Genomic DNA, 21,496 nt, shown 5'->3' with positions numbered 1-21,496 from the left:
ATGAACTTTTGCACGATATTTAAATTTTTCCAGTATCACCTGTATGCGCAGGCACTTTGGATGTGTTATCATTTTGATTACTTTTTTGCTAATTTTGCACATATCAATACGGGTTGGTTCAGTTTTCCCATGAGGCATTAGCGCTGCACACTTCTTGCTTTCTCTATCGTGACACTTTCCCTGAGTTTTGTGCTAGCTGCTTTGCTTTTTAGACATTTTGTGGCCTTCAGCGCGGGAGTATTTATTTTATCATTAATACAGTACATCAGGGACTTGTGCACTGGGACATCATTTATGTTAAATTGCCTCTTTATTGTTCACCACTGGCTATCTATACAGGAGTGATCCTCACCACTGTCCCTTTTCAGTTAAAATTTCCCCTAAGTTAAAATTGTGTGACCCACAGAGTTTACCACATGCAAGGGCCAGATATAAATTAGAAGACTAAACACTCCAAATTTACAATCATATTAGTTTATTATTAACTTATATGTGTAACATAAAATAGAAAGTATCATAAATATGAATTCACAGTTATGTAAAAGGGTTTGTCCACCAAAAACAGATTCTTTATTGGGCAGATGCCTGCTCAACAAATCATCCATTGGCTTCTTTAATGTCTTTGAGAATCAAGCTGTGCTTTTCCATCCTAGAGAGTCTGGCTCGGATTCACATACATCGGCGCATATTTATGCCGCCGTAGCGCATCTCTTTTACGCTATGTCGGCGCAGTGCACAGAGGCAAGCACTGGATTCACAAAGCACTTGCTCCCACTCGCTGTTAAAGATACGCTGGGTTTCCTCGGCGTAAGCCAGTGTTGGTGAAAGTGGGTGTGTGCCATGCTAATGAGGCGTGACCCCATGCAAATGATGGGCCGAGCGCCATAGAAGTACTTAAAATTAACGGCGCATTCGCCGTCCCGTGGCCGCATCCCAGTGAGCATGCTCAGAATCACGTTGAGACAACTGCCTAAGATACGTCGAATCACTGCCTACGACGTGAACGTAACCCACGCCTAGTCATATTCACGTACAACGCAAACGACAAAAGATACGATGGCTTGCGTTCCCTGGTCCATACCTTTGCATGAGTTGCGCCTCCTATATGGGCAACTACGTTTGTGAATCGGCGTATCTCCCTCATTTGCATATGTGCATAAAAAATCTATGGGAGCGGCAAATGCGCCCGGCGTAAATATGCGCCCACGATACGACGGCGTAGGCAAGTTACGTTGGTTGTAGGAAACCTATTTTTAGGCGTATCTCAAATTGTGGGCACGGCGCACAGATACAACAGCGTATAGTTACACTTACGCGGCGTATCTAGAGATACGTCGGCGTAAGTGCTTTGTGAATCCGGGCCTCTCACTTCTTCTGCCACCTCATCCAAAATGTAGCCAAAAACCCAACAGGCAGTGTGAGAGTGTTTAATAATGAACACAGAGGGGATGATTTACTTGAACTGGAAAGTGCAAAACCTAGTGCAGCTGTGCATGGTAACCAATCAGCTTCTAGCTTGTTCAATTAGGCTTTGACAAAAAAATAAATCTGAAAAATGATGGGTTTCTATGCAGAGCTGCACTAGATTTTGCACTCTCCAGTTTTAGTAAATCAACCCCAGAAGGTGGCCGGGAACTGAGCTCCAGAGTAGAGCTCTTACTGTCGGAGTTCACAAGTGACTTTAGAAGCCAGCAAGTGATTTTACTCACCAGCATCTTCTACAAAATAGTTTTGGATGAACCAACCCATTCACAATAGATTCCCTTTATGTATTCATCCAATCATATTTCAGAAGCCTTAACGGATCACAGCGTTACGTATCTCCCCTCCAGTTGACATTCAGCGCAGGGTTTCTTGTAGTTTGTTAGATGAGTATGACAACATTTATAATGACACAAATGTGGCTGTCAGCTGCAAACATGGCTTTTACATTTGTAATACATCTATTCTAGACTAATCACTCCGATGTTGCTTGTTTTAAATAGGCTATAAGATCCAAGCGTTCATTCTTCTTCTTAATCCCAGCAAAAATCATCTTGGTTCCTGGTATATACTTTTTAGGGTTTTCCAGATATTCTAGCAGAGTATCCTCTCCCCACACAATACCTGTGAAAAAGGAAACAATAATCCAATGAGCATTATTTGTTCTATTCATTTATTAGCTTTTACATGGGCATACATCTGCACTTTTCATCCTAGGTAAGTATAATTCCACACCTAAGAATTTCCAAGCCAAAAAAGAAAAGTTCTCATTGCAATTATCATTATGTTTACACATTATCATGATTTTCTAAGCTAAATTAGGACTGGTAAAAAGAAAAAGTTGCGTAAGACCTCTTTTTTTCCACACTCAAACAGATTTAATTAAAATGCTTTATATCGGGGTAGGGAACTTTTTTTTTTTGTGTAATCAAACATACCGTATTTTCCGGCGGATAAGACGACTTTCTGGATGCAAAAACGTGCATCCAAAGTCGGGGGTCGTCTTATACGCCGGGTACGGTCTCCGTGCTCACTTTTTTTGCCGGCGGGGACAGTCTCCGTGCTGCGAGCGCGAGCGTCAATGATTTAAAAGACGCTCCTTCTCCTCAGCGTGTCCTGTGATAGGAGGAACACAAATCTTCCCAGCAGCACCTCTGTTCTGTGTTCCTCTTATCACAGATGCCTTCTCATCCTCGGACGAGATGAGAAGACGTCCGTGATAGGCGGAAAACACAGAACAGAGGCGCTGCTGGGCAAATTTGTGTTCCGCCTATCACAGAACACTCTGAAGAGAAGGCGCGGCTTTCAAATCATTGACGCTAGCGCTCGCAGTACGGAGACCGTCACCGCCGGCAAAAAAAGTGAGGGTTTGCGGTGATTGCACGGGGGGGGCAACAAGTTCAGGCACAGTGGGGGCAACAAGTTCAGGCACAGTGGGGGCAACAAGTTCAGGCACAGTGGGGGCAACAAGTTCAGGCACAGTGGGGGCAAAAAGTTCAGGCACAGTGGGGGCAACAAGTTCAGGCACAGTGGGGGCAAGTGATGGTACAGAGAGGGGCAAGTGATGGTACAGTGAGGGGCAAGTGATGGTACAGTGAGGGGCAAGTTCAGGCACAGTGGGGGCAACAAGTTCAGGCACAGTGGGGGCAACAAGTTCAGGCACAGTGGGGGCAAGTGATGGTACAGAGAGGGGCAAGTGATGGTACAGAGAGGGGCAAGTGATGGTACAGTGAGGGGCAAGTGATGGTACAGTGAGGGGCAAGTGATGGTACAGTGAGGGGCAAGTGATGGTACAGTGAGGGGCGAGTGATGGTACAGTGAGGGGCAAGTGAGGGCACAGTGGGGGCATGCAATGTAATGGCACAGTGAGGAATGTAATGTAATGGCACAGTGCAGTGAGATTTGAAAAAGCCTGTTTCTGTCAGCGGTTCTGGCTACCCCTCAGCTTCCAGAAAGACTAGTAAGAAGGGGGTAGTCTTATACAGTGAGTATATCCCAAAACCCAAATTTTTCCTGGAAAATTAGGGGGTCGTCTTATACGCCGGAAAATACGGTAAGTCAGGTACTTTATTTGACAGCAGATGAATTACAGTGACCGCAGACCTCTATAATCTATTTATTTAGTTCGTTATTTTTTAAATTTAAATACTTTTTTATTGTTTCTCCATTCTCAAGAAAAAAATACACCATCGTGAAGCATTATATAATGACTTACATTGCATAAAACAGTTATTACTTTACCTTCCCCCTCCCAACCCACCCACCTACACCACCCGAACATTAATTTTGCGCGTACTTACAATGATTGCAATACAACAAGGGGGAAGAAAGAAGGAAAGAAGAGAAAAATGTCTTTAGAAAAAAAATGGCAGAAGAAAAAGGGGTCTGGAGTCACAAAGAAGGGAGGAGTGGAAGTGGGGGGGTGGCGGCGAGCGAGGGAGAACTCTCATCCGATCCCCTCACAGGGGACACCCCATCTCCTTCAACCAAGGCCTCCACATCCTCACAAACTTCTTATAATTGTCACACCTAGTAAATGCCACTTTCTCGCTCCAGACTGTTGTATTATTTGTCTCAACCCAATTTCCCACTGTTAAGGGGGTCTGTGCCTGCCATTTCTGTGCAATCGATTTCCTCGCTTGGAATAGGCATCTCAGCACTTCTTCAATAGTGCCGACCAGCGCTCTAAATTTCTCCATACTCCCTAGCAAACATGTCTTGGCCTCTGGTTCTAATGTAGTCCCGAAGATTTTATTTATTCTATTATCTTGACCCAATATCTAAATAGCTTCGGGCACTTCCACATCATGTGTATGAAATCTCCTGTCGCCTTGCACCTAGGGCACTCGTCGTCATATCTCCAACCAAGTTTAAACATTTTTTTGGGGTGTAGTAGGCTCTGTGTACCAGGAACAGGTGAGATACTTTCTGTGAGGGGGGAAATCAAAACTAATGCCCCTCGTTCTAAAATCGTATCCCACTGTTCAGTGGTTATTGCCCTTACATCTCTCTCCCATCCTACCATGCTTTTGGAAGGTCCTACTCCATTCATAATTCTAGCCCCCAACCTGGCGTATAACTCGGAGATCAGCCCTTTAGATGTATCTAATTTGATTATTTTTAGGAGAGTGGGGATCTGGCTCCATTCAATTATTTGTGACTTGAACTGCACCTGGAGGGCATGTCTAATCTGGAGGTATTTGTAGAAAGAATTATTTAATATACAGTAAAGCCTTGGTTTGCCGGCATAATTCGTTCCAGAAACATGCTTGTAATTCAAAGCACTTGTATATCAAAGCATTTTTTTACAGGGTATAAAAGAGAAGAGAGGCACCTCTAAGTGTAGCAATAAGTTGCTAAATGTTATACCTTCATTAAATGTAACCATATTGCTACACTTAGAGGCTCCTCTTTTCTTTTTTATACTTAGTTGTGACATGGCACTACTCTTATATCAAGACATCGCTTGTATATCAAGGCAAAATGTATTAAAACATTTTGCTTGTCTTGCAAAACGCTTTCAAACCAAGTTACTCTCAAACCAAGGTTTTACTGTACTAAATTCCCATCTTAGGTCTAGAAATGTTTTCATAATGCTACACTCATATAGTTGGATACATCTCCATTTTTTATCCTAGGTAAGAATAATTCCATAACTAAGAATTTCCAAGCCAAAAAAGAAAAGAAAATCATTGGGGCAGATCCACAAAGATCTGCCCCGGCGCATCGTATCTAAGATACGCTACGCCGCCGTACCTTACCTGGCTTTGGTTCGAATCCATAAAGATTTTGCGCCGTAAGTTACGGCGGCGTAGTGTATCTCAAGCGGCGTAACGGCGCACAATTCAAATTGGGCGGGTAGGGGGCGTGTTTCATTTAAATTAAGAGCGTCCCCGCGCCGAACGAACTGCGCATGCGCCGTCCCTAAATGTCCCACCGTGCATTGCGCGAAATGACGACCTGGACGTAAATTGCGTCCATCCCGATTCACGAACGACTTACGCAAAAAAAAAAAAAATATTGAAATTATACGCGGGAACGACGGCCATACTTAACATTGAGTACGCCACGAAATAGTAGCTTTAACTATACGCCGAAAAAAGCCGACAAGAGACGACGTAAAGGAATGCGCCGGCCGCTCGTACGTTCGTGGATCGTCGGAAATAGCTAATTTGCATACTCGACGCGGAAAACGAAGGGAACGCCGCCCAGCGGACGCTGAAGAATTGCATCTTAGATCCGAAGGCGTACGAAGACGTACGCCTGTCGGATCCAACCCAGATGCCGTCGTATCTTGTTTTGAGGATCCAAAACAACGATACGACGCGGGAAATTTGAAAGTACGCCGGCGTATCAGTAGATACGCCGGCGTACTCTCTCTGTGGATCTGCCCCATTATGTTTACACATTATTATGATTTTCTAAGCTGAATTAGGATTTGGTAAAAGTTTTTTCACTCAAACAGATTTTTCACTCAAACAGATTTAATTAAAATGCGTTATATTGGGGTAGGCAACCTTAAAGAGGTGGAGATCTACCTGAACAACATGGGAGAAGTAAAAATAACCAGACAGTGTCGCCTCCTCACACCCAATTTAAACTTTCAATAGCCGTACTGCCAGGTTGCAATCGATTGCATTGCTCGGCAATCATGGGTTTTAATCAGGTGGTGAGGAGGCAACATATCAAACACACTCAGAGGAGCAGCAGTGCCTGCTGCACTTGTGAATAATGTCCTTAATTGCATTCGATAGCAGCACCCTTAGGGCTCATTCACATATAAAGTTGGGGAGTGGTACGGTTTAATTGCGGTTTTACTGCCTCCAATTCCTACCCCCTTTAGCTGCTGAGGCATCAGTCAGAGTTGAACACATGCTGCAGCAGAAATTAAACCCCCTGTTGCTTTTGGAGGGTGCTGCCACCTGGCAATTGTGTCCTATTCAAGTAAATGGTGCCACTCTGCAACTGCATGCTTCTGTGAGGTCCAAGGGGTTAAACGTTCACACTGTTGTTCTGCGGTTTACCTGCACTGTGAGTGCAGTGGGTTAGCTGCGCTTTGCCAAAGACTTCTATTATATCCTGCAGGTGTGGTGCATTTTCTGAAAACGCACCAAAACTTCTGCATTCAGAAGTCTATGGCTAAGCTCAGCAAACCACCAGGAAAGCTGCAGGCACACTGCACCTGCGGTGTGGGTAAATCACAGTGAATCAGTATGAGAGCGGCCTTTTTTTTTTTAATTAACACATTTTTATTACGTTTTGACTGTTTCAATCCAAAAATATAAAAAACACAAATACAAAAGGGGGTAGTGAAATAAAATAAATACAGAGGGCGAGAGAAATGGAAAATAATGAAGGATCAACAGGAAGGATAAGCTCCAGCATGTTCGCACAGTCCACGTGCAGAGCCCGTCAGGAAGTCGGCACCGCGCTGCGCTAATCACAGGCAGGGAGACATTTCCCGATCTCTGCAGCCGAGCACCGGCCTGTGATTAGTGCAGCGCGGGGCCCACTTCCTGGCGGGCTCTGCACGTGGACTGTGCGAACACGCTGGAGCTCATCCTTAATCAACAGACTTCTGTAGGTGGCGTGAATGTATCCTGCAATTGTCAAATATGAGGCATAGCCGATACATAAAAGGAGGTTGTGATACGGCTCTAGAAGAGTGTGAACATAACACAATAGTAAAACCTATAAGCCTATAGGCAGATTTCGGTCAACACTTAAACACAAATCATTCTAAAATCTCTGATCACCGCCATTACTAGTAAAAAAAAAAAAAATTATAATAAAAATGCCATAAATATATCTCCTATTTTGTAGATGCTATAACTTTTGCACAAATCTATTATTGCGATTTTATTTTTACCAAAAATATGTAGAAGAATACATATTGGCCTAAACGGTTTTATTTTTTTCAAAATTTATAGCCCAAAAAATAAAAACCACAGAGGTGATCAAATACCACCAAAAGAAAAAACTCTATTTGTGGGGGGAAAAAAAAGACAGCAATTTTGTTTGGGTATAACGTCGCGCAATTGTCAGTTAAAACGATGCAGTGCCGTATCGCAAAAAAATGTCCTGGTCAGGAAGTTGGTAAATCCTTCCAGGGCTAAAGTGGTTTAAATAGAATCTGCAGGCATTAGGCTGGCCATACATTATACAATTTTCTTTAGCTTTACCTTCAACTATGTAGTGAAAGGGCCTGTCTGATTGCATACAAATTGAAAGTGTTTAGGGTTTGACCTCATATTATTTGGTAAATCTAAAGGAAAACTGTAGAAGAAAATTATATAATGTATGGCCAGCCTTAGAGTGCCCTCAAAGTTGCCAATCCCTGCAGAAAGTAATATAAATGATGTCAGGAAACATTGTCCTATTTCCGTATATAGTAACTCAAATCAAACTGATAACAAAGAATCATTCTCAAGTTGGCTTTTTTAACTGATCCAGAAGGAAGCAATGCATTTGCCAGTAGGTGGTGCTGTTTGCCATTGGATATTGTGACTCCACGTTTATTGAGATCTGGGGAGCTGTTAATAACATGGATACCGCTGTGCAAGCACAAAAAAGAGGACTACATTCCCTTCCTACAATCCTACACGTTAGTTACTTCTTCAATTTAACCACTTAAGCCCCGGACCAATATGCTGCTAAATGCCCAAAGCGTTTTTACAATTCGGCACTGTGTCGCTTTAACAGACAATTGCGCGGTCGTGCGACGTGGCTCCCAAACAAAATTGGCGTCCTTTTTTCCCCACAAATAGAGCTTTCTTTTGGTGGTATTTGATCACCTCTGCGGTTTTTATTTTTTGCGCTATAAACAAAAAGAGACCGACAATTTTGAAAAAAATTCAATATTTTTTACTTTTTGCTATAATAAAAATCCCCCAAAAACATATATATAAAAAAAATGTCCTCAGTTTAGGCCGATATGTATTCTTCTACCTATTTTTGGTAGAAAAAAATCGCAATAAGCGTTTATCGATTGATTTGCACAAAATTTATAGCGTTTACAAAATAGGGGATAGTTTTATTATTTTATTTTTTTACTACTAATGGCGGCGATCAGCGATTTTTTTCGTGACTGCGACATTATGGCGGACACTTCGGACAATTTTGACACATTTTTGGGACCATTGTCATTTTCACAGCAAAAAATGCATTTAAATTGCATTGTTTATTGTGAAAATGACAGTTGCGGTTTGGGAGTTAACCACAGGGGGCGCTGAAGGAGTTAGGGTTCACCTAGTGTGTGTTTACAACTGTAGGGGGGTGTGGCTGTAGGTCTGACGTCATCGATCGTGTCTCCCTATAAAAGGGATCACTCGATCGATGCGCCGCCACATTGAAGCACGGGGAAGGCGTGTTTACATACGGCTCTCCCCGTTCTTCAGCTCTGGGGAGCGATCGCGAGGGGGCGGCTAGAAACGAATAGCCACGCCCTCGTCCCGGATCGCTCCTCGCCGGTTTCTGACCTCCGCATGTAGCGGGCGGGTCCCGATCGGACCCCCGGAAAGGCGGGGACGTACATGTACGCCCATATGCCTGTAAGTGCCATTCTGTGGACGTACATATACATGCGGTGGTCGTTAAGCGGTTAAAGCTGAACTCCAAGCATGAACATTTTCATTCAAATATATTCCTTATTAGGCATGGAGGATAAAAATCCACTTTGTGTACACCAAATGCTTTTGAAAACCCAGTTATTACCTCGTAAACGTAGTGGTGACATCCCTGCGCTGTACACAGCCTGTGCAGGTAGCAGAGATGTGGGTGGGACCCACCAACTCCACCCACTACAGGCTACCTGCAGAATACTACAAAAGGGGGCAGAGACAAGACCAGTCGCCCTGTACAAGGACAGAGAGCAGCAGTGACTGGTCTTTATTACAGGAAGCTCCTGCAGAGAGGTACATTTTCAAACTGGATCGCTGAACAGATCTAGAAGAAATACACAAGTACACACAAGATTCAAAGAAAAACATGCATGCCTCTTGTATTTGGACCATATTTGCTTATCTTGGTGTTAAGGGGCTGCTATGGGGCAGTCAGCAAGTGGTTAAAGTCGTTCAATGGGGAAAAATGTTCTGATGACAACTGCCTAAGATGGGAGAATTCCCTCACTGGGAAATTTCTTCTCGCTTCCTGTTTCCAAAACAGAAATGGAAAGTTTTTACCTTTTTACCTAAAGTTTGGCTTTACAATATATGCACTGTAATGTAGTAGTAAACTGCCTGGGTCCCCCCGCAGGTTCATGTCATAATGTGCTAGTATGCTGTGCATGCTAGCACATTATGACCGATTTACCTAAAAAACAGATCTCTATAGCGGCGCCCTATCACTGCTGACAGGGGTTCCATCTTCACCCGGTCTTCCTTCTGGGTTCACGGGGTCCAGCCGTTTGAATGACCAAGCCGCGATGACATCACTCCTTTGGTTGGCTGCTTCCCTGGCTGTAGCCAAGGTGGGGGGCTAGGGGACCAGACCTTTTCACTTCTGGAATCAGGGGGCTGCAGAGACCCTCAGATCGCTTTTAAACCGAAACAGCTGGTTGCCAGCTGTAAAAAAAGGATACCAATGGTTGCAGCCATGAGCTTGTTACAACCACTTGCTGACAGGACGCGCATATATATAAATGTGTGGCGGACCGTAAATGGGTAATATTTATGTCAGTGTTTGGAACACTTGCCATTAGACACGTGCAACTCGTTTTGGTCCGAATTCTTTTTTTTTTAAAGAATTTCGACAAATTTATTAATACGAAAACACTGTTTAACTAATCTTTTCGAATATTCGTAAATTTGATAATTTGGACATTCATAAATTTGAAAATCTGAAATAATAACTATTTAATTATAGGTATTGGAATTTCCTTTCAAATTTGCCTGTTAGTGAACATAGCAAATACAAATTTATCCGAATTTAAAAATTACATGCGCAGTAGGGAACCAGGCTGTGAAGATTGCGGCGCCTCCACCCGGGAGCGGAGGGACGGGTTGGCTTCAGGTGAGGACATCGCGGTCGCCCTGGACAGGTAAGCATCCTTATTTTAAAAGTCAGCAGTTGCAGCATTTGTAGCTGCTGACTTAAAAAAAAAAAAAATTCAGCGGAACTCTGCTTTAACCACTAGAGGGCCGCGCTATAGACGAAAGACGTCCACAGTGCGGCTCTCAAGTGCCGGGTGGACGTCCCTGGACGTCCTGTTTACATTCCCCGGGCACGCAGCGGGGAAACACTGTGCCTGGCGCATCGCTGGGAAGCCGATGCGCATGCCTGACGGCCGCGATGTCTGCCAGGTACCCGCGATCGGCAGTGACAGCAGGGACGTGGAGCTCTGTGTGTAAACACAGAGCTCCACGTCCTGTCAGGGAGAGAGGAGACCGATCTGTGTCCCTTGTACATAGGGACACAGCATCGGTCACCTCCCCCAGTCAGTCCCCCTCCACACACAGTTAGAACACACCCAGGGAATACATTTAACCCCTTCCTCGCCCCCTAGTGTTAACCCCTTCCCTGCCAGTCACATTTATACAGTAATGAGTGCATTTTTATAGCACTGATCGCTGTATAAATGTGAATGGTCCCACAATTGTGTCAAAAGCGTCCTATACGTCCGCCGCAATATCGCAGGCCTGACAAAAAAAAATCATAAATCTATCCCCTATTTTGTAGGCGCTATAACTTTTGCGCAAACCAATAAATATATATGTTTATTGCGATTTTTTTTTTTACAAAAATATGTAGAAGAATACGTAATCAGCCTAAACCGAGGAACATTTTTTTTTAATTGGGATATTATAACAAGTAAAAAATATTGTGTTTTTTTTCAAGATTTTCTGTCTTTTTTTTGTTTATAGCGCAAAAAATAAAAATCGCACAGATGATCAAATACCACCAAAAGAAAGCTCTATTTGTGGGAAAAAAAAGATAAAAATATAATTTGGGTACAGTGTTGTATGACCGCGCAATTGTCATTCAAAGTGCGTCACCGCTGCAAGCTGAAAATTGGTCTGAGCACGAAGGGGGTTTAAGTGCCCAGTAATGAAGTGGTTAATAATTTAAAAAAAAACAATATTAAAAACGTTTTATTATTAATTATTAATTTGTTACATTTGTTTGGATGCAGCATTCGTTATTTTGGATCATTTGTAACTTTGGATAAATTCGTAACGTTCACTAACGGCCCTTTCCCACGTACGGATCCGTGAGGATCCGTAGCTTTCTTATCCGCTTTCTCAGCGGGGATCGCTCCGTTGATCCCCGCTGAGCTGGCAGATGACAGAGCGGTCCCCGCACACTGTGCAGGGACCGCCCTGTCTTTTCTCCGCTCTCCCCTATGGGGGGGATCGGATGAACACTGACCGATGTTCATCCGCTGACACCCGCTATCCCATAGGGATACATGTATGTCCTTATTTTATCCGAAAACGTATGTGTGAAAGGGCCCTAACAGCCAGATTTGAAAGGAAATTCCAATACCTATAATTTAATAGTTGGTTATTATTAGTTAATCTTTATAATTTTCGGTTTTTCTTTCTTATTTTCAGATTCTCGAATTACGAATATTCGACTGACCCGCAAAACTACCAAAAACCAAGAGAAACAAAGACGAAAAGGGACACATTTTTTGGCAGTGCACAAGTCAACTTGCCATCATCCCATTGAAGAGCAGAAGCATGTGGACTGTTGGTTTACATTACTACCTGCATTATAACATCTACAATACCTTTGCTCTTGTTTGCATCAGTGTAGGAAAATCCTGGAGCCTGTCCTGTTTTGCGACCAAAGAGACCCCATAAATTTGGTCCCGTTTTATGCTTTCCATTCTTCTCAACAGTGTGGCACTGGGCACATTTCTGGACGAAAATCTTCTTCCCTTTCTCCACATCACCCATTTTGATTCCTGCCTCTGGCCTATAGAAAAATATAAAAGAATGAATGGGGGAGATAAGAAAAGTCAGGCAGTCAAATAACATGTGCTGAAAATACGATAAGGCTTGCTGGTCTATGCAGAAACGGTGCGTTGCGTCACTCAGACCTACTTAAAATAGAACTCTGACCTCCCTTGAAGTATTCCAAGCACCTGCTGAAGTCATTTAGTCTTGTTAAAGCTGCCGCCTTAAAGTGTATGTAAACCCGAAAATGTGTATTTATTTTTTTGATGTCACAATGTAGAGTATAAGATTTCCTATCATCTGTGCCCAGTCTTGCCACAAAGAGTTAATCCAGCTCTGAGCAATCCTCTTTTATTGTTTAGTGAAATAAAACAGACTTACAGAGAAAACCCTTAGTCCGTTCCGCCCCCTTGCTGCGAGTGACAGGTTATTTACATATCTCATGCACTAGCTTCAGACAGGCATTGGGGTGGATTCAGAGAGCAATTACGCCGGCGTATCCATAGATACGCCGCGTAATTGCTAAGTAGCGCCGGCGTATCTACTTTCTGTATTCAGAAAGCTAGATACGCCGACTGTAGCCTAACATACGACTGGCATAAGTCTCTTATGCCGTCGTATCTTAGGGTGCATTCTGACGCTGGCCGCTAGGTGGCGCTCCCGTAGTTGTCAGCGTAGAGTATGTAAATTGCATACTTACGCCGATTCACAAACGTACGTGCGGCCAGCGGTCGTTTTTTACGTTGTTTGCGTTCGTCTTTTTCGCCGTAAGGCTGCTCCTGCTATTAGGAGGCGCAGCCAATGTTAAGTATGGACGTCGTTCCCGCGTCGCAATTTCAAAATTTTACGTCGTTTGCGGAAGTCGTCCGTGAATGGCGCTGGACGCCATTTACGTTCACGTCGAAACCAATGACGTCCTTGCGACATCATTTACCGCAATGCACGTCGGGAAATTTTAGGGACGGCGCATGCGCAGTACGTTCGGCGCGGGAACGCGCCTAATTTAAATGATCCACGCCCCCTACGAGATCATTTGAATTACGCGCGCTCACGCCGGCCCCTTTTACGCTACGCCGCCGCAACTTTACAGGCAAGTGCTTTGTGAATCAAGCACTTGCCCGTAAAACTTGCGGCCGCGTAACGTAAATGTCATACGTTACGCCGCCGCTGCAGTTTTGCACGCCCTGAATCCACCCCATTATTTTTTAATTCCCACCCCACTCCTTTTCTGAAGTCATGTGGATACATTTCTGGATTTTGACTGTATGTTGGTGATCATAGCAGAATTTAGTGTAAGGGGAGGGTAGAGGCGGGTGGGAAGTCTACTTCACGACTCCACCCACCGAGCTCCAGACAACAGATCCACCCACAGAATCTGCAGTTTTTCAGTTCTTATAACAGACAGAGGGGAAACATTTGATAGGTAAGGATACATGCAGGAGGCATCTATATCCTTATAGATCAGCACTATGGCATTAGTTTAGAAAGGATGACAGTGGGTTTACATTCACTTTAAGGGCCAACGTGCATTATAACTACGTGGTGCAGCGAAATCAAAATTTCGATGGCAAAAACCAAAACCGAAAACTCAGGATGCACTTAGCTGAAACTGAAACTAATGGTTTAAAAAAAATAAAAATTAGAAATATTTTTTTTGTTAATCAGATTTTATTTTAGAAAAAAATTTGAAAAAAAAAACTTTTCAAATTAATTTATCTCGATTCCCTGAAGATATATTCGAGAGGGAAGAGAGAAAAACATCCAAGAGAGAGAAAAAAAAAAAAAGGGATGAGAAGAAAAAAAAAGGAAAGAGAATAATTCCCTTCTCTTGCTCTTATATATTTTTTTATAAATAATTGTATTATATTTTTCATTAATAATATGAACTTTAATAAATATGAATTTATTGTCAGCCATTATTGGCTCCTTTTGAAGCGGTGTTAAAAATCCTGCTTGCTGCATTTTTGGTGCATATTTGGCAAACCGCACCTCCCCATTGAAATGCATTGATAACGCAGCAAGAATACATCATAAATGCACCCGTGTTGTTTTGTAAGCATTTTGTCACATGACCTATGAAAAACACACAATAAGCAAGGTAAAATTGCGGCAAAATTGCGGGTGTTTTCGTCAGCCATTATCAGCACTACGCTGAAAACCCTATTTTCAGAGGGTTGTTTTCGGCAGCCGAATTTTCAGTACAACACTAATTACAATGCATTTAAATACGCACCTGCAGTCATTTGGACTTCTGTGCATTTCCCTGCATGTTTCTGGGTAGTTTTATTCTTGTTTTTAATTATTTTTTATACTGATTCAATACCGGGCACTTTCACCCCCTTCCTGTCCAGGTCAATTTTCAGCTTTTAGTGCTCGCACACTTTGAATGACAATTGCACGGTCATGCAACACTGTACCCATATTCATATTTATCTTTTTTTGCCCTCAAAAAGAGATTTATTTTGGTGGTATTTAATCACTGCTGGGTATTTTATTTTAAGCTGAATAAAAAATAAAAATAAAAAAAAAGACCAAATATTTTGGAGGAAATTTTTTTTTCTTAGTTTCTGTTATACAATGTTGATAAGTATTTTTTCTTCTTCACTGATGGGCACTGATGAGGCTGCACTGGTGGGCACTAATGAGGCTTCACTGATAAGTGGTACTGATGAGGTAGCATTAATGGGCAAGGGTGAGGCAGCACCGGTCGTGCCTCCCAAACAAAATGTACGTCCTTTTTTTCCCACAAATAGAGCTTTCTTTTGGTGGTATTTGATCACCTCTGCGGTTTTTATTTTTTGCGTTATAAACCAAAAAAGGGCGACAATTTTGAAAAAAAAAAACACAATATTTTTTACTTTTTGCTGTAATAAATATACATTAAAAAAAAAAAAAAAAACTATTTTTTTTTCTCAGTTTAGGCCGATATGTATTCTACATATCTGGTAAAAAAAAAAAAAAAAAGATAATAAATCGCAATAAGCGTATAGTGATTGGTTTGTGCAAAAGTTATAGTGGCTACAAAATGAGGGATAGAATTCTGACATTTTTTTTCATTTTTTTTTTTTTTTACTAGTAATACGGCGATCTGCGAATTTTGGCAGGACTGCGATATTGCGGCGGAAAAAAATTTGGGACCATTCACATTAATACAGCGAACAGTGCTATAAAAATGCATTGATTACTGTATAAATGTGACTGGCAGGGAAGGGGTTAACACTAGGGGGCGAGGAAGGGGTTAAATGTGTATCCTGGGAGTGATTCTTACTGTGGGGGGAGGTGACCGATGCTGTGTCCCTATGTACAAGGGACACAGAACCTGTTTCCTCTCCCTGACAGGACGTGGAGCTCTGTGTTTACACACAGAGCTCCACGTCCCTGGCTCTGTCATTGCCGATCGCGGGTACCCGGCGGACATCGCGGCTGCCAGGCACGCGCATCGGCATCACAGGGACCCCCTGGGTGCATCCCCCAGTGGCCGGAGGACCCGAGGACGTCAAAAGACGGCGTCTCGGATTTATAGAGCCACCTGGACGCCGTCTTTTGACTATATGCCGGGTCTGAAGTAGTTAACTGACAATTGCGCAGTCGTGCGATGTGGCTTCCAAACAAAATTTACGTCCTTTTTTCCTCACAAATAGAGCTTTCTTTTGGTGGTATTTGATCGCCTGTGTGGTTTTTATTTTTTGTGCTATAAACAAAGAAAAGAGCGTCAATTTTTGAAAAAAAAAAAATATTTTTTACTTTTTGCTATAATAAATATCCCATTATTTAAAAAAATCATTGCAATAAGCGTATAGTGATTGGCTTGCGCAAAAAGTTATAGCGCCTACAAAATAGGGGATATAATTATACATTTTTTAATTTATTTTTTACTAGTAATGGCGGCGATCTGCGATTTTTTTATTGGGACTGCGACATTATGGCGGACTCATCGGACACTTTTGACACATTTTTGGGACCATTCACATTTATACAGTGAACAGTGCTATAAATAGGTACTGATTACTGTATAAATCTGACTGGTAGGAAAGGGGTTAGTTAACACTAGGGGGCGAGGAAGGTGTTAAATGTGTAGCCTAGTGAGTGATTGTAACTGTAGGGGGAGGGGACTGACTGGGGGAGGTGACCGATCTGTGTCCCTATGTACAAGGGACACAGCATCGGTCTCCTCTCCCTGACAGGACGTGGATCTCTGTGTTTACACACAGAGATCCACGGTCCTGCTCAGTTACTGGGCAATCGCGGCCGCCGGACACGCACATCGTGTTCCCAGTAATGCGGCGGGAGCGCGCGCCCCCTATCGGCTTTAAAATACGAGGACGTCATATGACGTCCTGTCAGAACAACTGAGCTACTATACTGGTAGATAAATGGTTAAAGCAGAGTTCCACCCTAAAAACAAACTTTTTATTAACAGCTTGCCTTTAATGTAAAAAAAAAAAAATCTTAAAAAAAGTTTTTTTACTTGTATATGGCTGTTACTAGGCAGATTTCATAATCTGCCTAGTTCCTAGCCCGGGTTCAACTTCCTGTCCTAAGACCCCATTCCCTCCTGGGAAATGATGACACTCATTTCCCAGGAGTCTCTGGGCATTACTGAGCCTAAAAATCCCAGCATGCACCTCTCTAGGGAAATCCAGGAAGACGAAGGAACTGGGCTTCTCATGCCCACAGCTAACATGGAAACGGCCACAAGATCGCTGAGCAGATATCAGGTAAGTGTTCACACGGTTTTATGTACCAATCGTGTTTTTTTGATAATTGTAAAAGAATATTGAATGTAATGTATTGTGGATTGCAAAAAAAAAAAAAACCCTATGCCCGGAATCCCGCTTTAAAGCGTTTGTAAAGGATTTTTTTTTTCCTTTAAAATAACAAACATGTCATACTTACCTCCACTGTGCAGTTCGTTTTGCACAGAGTGCCCCCGATCCTCCTCTTCTGGGGTCCCTCGGCGGCTGTCTCTGGTCCTCCCCGCAATAACTCACCACAGTAATGCGAGAGCTCGCATGGTGGTCAGTAATTGCGGGCGCGCTCCTGTGATACAGCGAGCGGCCATAGCCACTCACTGTATCACTCGGCCCCGCCGCGTCACTGGATGTGATTGACAGCAGCGCCAGCCAATGACTGTGCTGCTCTCAATCCATCCGCTCTAGCCAATCAGCGGCCAGGCTGAGCGGTGAAGAGGATATCGGGAGCGTATAATGTATATCAATAAGGGGTGGAGCCTACTGATGACAACCATTTGATGCTATTCCATGCATGCAGGGCCGGTGCTACCACTAGGCGGAGTAGGCAGCCGCCTAGGGTGCACTACAAACCTAGGGCGCCACCACTCTGTCCTGGTGAAGCTCCAGGTGTGTGTGAGCTCGGTGCCAGAGAACACCTCTTGTGCGTACCGACAATCCTCCGATGTGTCCCGCTGAGCGCCCTGTCACATTTCCTTCAGCCTGTCCCTCTGGTGCGGCGCTGTGTGTCTGCAGCGGAGGGGCGGGGCCTGGTGGAGATTGGAGCATTGAAAGGTGCGGCGTCTGTTAGCTGACCTCCCGACCAGCGGGGACACCATGGAGCGGCTGGATGGCGGCGCTGGCAGGGACTCCTATGCTATACTGCCCGCCCGCCCGCTGCTGAGGAGAGCCCTGATAATTTAATCAATCAAGCGCAGAGGTAAGGAGGAGGATGGATCCTCCCCAATCTACATCGAGCTGTGTGTGGGGGATGGGGGTGAGTAGTGCAGAAAGTAGAAGTCATTGTGTCAGGTAGGTCAGTTTATGTGTCAGTGTAGTTGTCAGGTAGGTAGGTCAGTGTAGTTGTCAGGTAGGTGGGTCACTGTATGTGTCATGTAAGTCAGCGTAGTTGTCAGGTAGGTGGGTCACTGTAGTGGTCAGTAGGTGGGTCAGTGTATGTGTCAGGTGGGTCAGCGTAGTTGTCAGGTAGGTGGGTTACTGTAGTGGTCAGGTAGGTGGGTCAGTGTATGTGTCAGGTAGGTCAGCGTAGTTGTCAGGTAGGTGGGTCACTGTATAGGTCAGCATAGTTGTCAGGTAGGTGGGTCACTGTATTTGTCATGTAGGTCAGCGTAGTTGTCAGGTAGGTGGGTCACTGCATGTGTCATGTAGGTCAGCGTAGTTGTCATGTAGGTGGATCTGTGTATGTGTCAGGTAGGTGCATCAGTGTATGTGTCAGGTAGGTCAGCGTAGTTGTCAGGTAGGTGGGTTACTGTAGTGGTCAGGTAGGTGGGTCAGTGTATGTGTCAGGTGGGTCAGCGTAGTTGTCAGGTAGGTGGGTTACTGTAGTGGTCAGGTAGGTGGGTCAGTGTATGTGTCAGGTAGGTCAGCGTAGTTGTCAGGTAGGTGGGTCACTGTATAGGTCAGCATAGTTGTCAGGTAGGTGGGTCACTGTATTTGTCATGTAGGTCAGCGTAGTTGTCAGGTAGGTGGGTCACTGCATGTGTCATGTAGGTCAGCGTAGTTGTCATGTAGGTGGATCTGTGTATGTGTCAGGTAGGTGCATCAGTGTATGTGTCAGGTAGGTCAGCGTAGTTGTCATGTAGGTGGATCTGTGTATGTGTCAGGTAGGTGCATCAGTGTATGTGTCAGGTAGGTCAGCGTAGTTGTCAGGTAGGTGGGTCAGTGTATGTGTCAGGTAGGTCAGCGTAGTTGTCAGGTAGGTGGGTCACTGTATAGGTCAGAGTAGTTGTCAGGTAGGTGGTCACTGTATAGGTCAGCGTAGTTGTCAGGTAGGTGGATCTGTGTATGTGTCAGGTAGGTGTGTCAGTGTATGTGTCAGATAGGTCAGCGTAGTTGTCAGGTAGGTGGGTCACTGTATAGGTCAGCATAGTTGTCAGGTAGGTGGGTCAGTGTATGTGTCAGGTAGGTGGGTCAGTGTATGTGTCAGGTAGGTGGGTCAGTGTATGTGTCAGGTGGGTCAGCGTATGTGTCAGGGTTTACAAGGGCAGGGCAAATGGGTGGAGCCAGGGGCGGGGCCAAGGGGGGTGGAGGCAAATCCTTACACCAGCCCTGCATGCATGATCACATGATCAGAGACCGACCTATGAGAGCTGCACATACAGAAAGTCCTAGACCTCCATAGATGAGGACACAGGGGGACCCTGCAATCTACACCCGATCACATGACTCTGACTTCTCCCTCCTCCCCCTCTCACCGGACTTCTCGCTCACTGTCCGCCCCGCACCGCTCTGCAGATCACGATCTCTGCTGCACACACGTGACCCGGCCTCCGGCTAATTCCATCCAATCCGAATTCACCGGGCTCAGCGTGACGTCACACACAGCTGGAGACCGGCACCACGCCCAGCGCCAACTCTCTCCAATGGTTATACGCGTTCCGTGCTTCTCACGAGGCGATTGGCAGTGAAAATAGGATGGGCGGGGCAGGCTGAGATATGTCCTAAAATAGAAAAGTAGCGGGTAGAGGATGTGTAGCCTGGGGCGGGGAATGCGGCTGTATTGTCGGCCACGGGGGCTTCATAGTTCTATGTCGCTGGCATGTACCACAGCGCTTCCTAGTACATGTACAAAGTCTATAATAATGCAGTGCTGGGAAACAAGGGACTGATATAGGAGAGCTTGCTGCTAGAGCCCTGTGTGCCTACATGAAGCGTGTGGGGAAAATCATTTTAAGCCTGGAGATTATTTAAACCCCGAAAAACGTTTTATATGTTGTGAAACAGAGGCTCCAGAGAATAAAATAGTGATAGTTCCAAATGTATGTCACATGATATTAGCACAATGCTTTATAAGACACAAACTAGAACAGTATACAATGAAGTTCCTTTTTTTGGCCCACAAACACCATGTATTGCCCAACTGTTTGTGAAATAAAAGATGAGGTTGTGCCAAGGAAATAGATACCTAATGGCCCTTCCACACTGACCAGTTTTTCTTCTGTTTTTGCATTACAAATAGCTGCAGAAAAATGCGTGGCCATTAAAGTATCACTAAACCCACACCAGTAAAATCAGTCTGTATATGCAGTAAAGTGTGCTTGTTATACTCACTGTGGAACCTAAGGGGTTAATCCTCTATGTTGTGTAAAAAGACTGTTTGATCCTGTCTTCTCTGACCCCCCAATCCATCTCCTGATAGTACATTCTATGCCTTAACCACGTAAGCCCCGGACCAAAATGCAGCTAAAGGACCAGGCCAGGTTTTGCGATTCGGCACTGCGTCGCTTTAACAGACAATTGCGCGGTCATGCGACATGGCTCCCAAACAAAATTGACGTCCTTTTTTTCCCCACAAATAGAGCTTTCTTTTGGTGGTATTTGATCACTTCTGCGTTTTTTTTGCGCTATAAACAAAAATAGAGCGATAATTTTGCTTTAATAAATATCCCCCAAAAACATACATAAATATATTTTTTCCTCAGTTTAGGCCGATACGTATTCTTCTACCTATTTTTGGTAAAAAAAAATCGCAATAAGCGTTTATCGATTGGTTTGCGCAAAATAGCGTTTACAAAATAGGCATAGTTTTATTGCATTTTTCTAAAAAAAACATTTTTTTACTACTAATGGCGGCGATCAGCGATTTTTTTTCGTGACTGCGACATTATGGGGGACACTTCGGACAATTTTGACACATTTTTGGGACCATTGTAATTTTCACAGCAAAAAATGCATTTAAATTGCATTCTTTATTGTGGAAATGACAGTTGCGGTTTGGGAGTTAACCACAGGGGGCGCTGAAGGAGTTATGTTTCACCTAGTGTGTGTTCACAGCTGTAGGTCTGACGCCATCGATCGTGTCTCCCTATAAAAGGGATCACACGATCGATGCAGCCGCCACAGTGAAGCACGGGCAAGTCGTGTTTACATAATGCTCTCCCTGTTCTTCAGCTCCGGGGAGCGATCGCGAGGGGGCGGCTAGAAACGAATAGCCGTGCCCTCATCCTGGATCACTCCCATACGATTTTCGACCGCCGCATGCACCAGGTGGGGGTCCCGATCGGACCCCCGACCCGCGGAAAGGCAGGGACGTACATGTACGCCCATATGCCTGTACATGCCATTCTGTGGACATATATGTACATGCGGCAGTCGTTAAGTGGTTAAGATAAAAGCAGCCCCCCCCCAATACCTATCTGAGCCTCA

At 44.2% G+C, this 21,496-nt stretch overlaps 1 protein-coding gene across 1 annotated transcript; it reads right to left on the bottom strand.

Moving 5' to 3' along the window:
* Positions 1 to 1,951: 1,951 nt before the first annotated feature.
* On the bottom strand, positions 1,952 to 19,667 carry LOC120943966 (cytochrome c, somatic). Its single transcript, XM_040357669.1, has 3 exons — positions 19,546 to 19,667; positions 12,212 to 12,399; positions 1,952 to 2,106 (listed from the first exon to the last, which is right to left on the bottom strand). Exons 2-3 carry the CDS (start codon positions 12,378 to 12,380, stop codon positions 1,958 to 1,960), a joined length of 318 nt encoding a protein of 105 aa, XP_040213603.1. The 5' UTR covers positions 12,381 to 12,399; positions 19,546 to 19,667; the 3' UTR covers positions 1,952 to 1,957.
* Positions 19,668 to 21,496: the final 1,829 nt, after the last annotated feature.

Source organism: Rana temporaria, chromosome 6 (assembly GCF_905171775.1).
Source record: "Rana temporaria chromosome 6, aRanTem1.1, whole genome shotgun sequence".
Classification (NCBI taxonomy): domain Eukaryota; kingdom Metazoa; phylum Chordata; class Amphibia; order Anura; family Ranidae; genus Rana; species Rana temporaria.
Note: the sequence above shows the minus strand (reverse complement) of the source record. Positions and strands in the feature narration are given on the sequence as shown.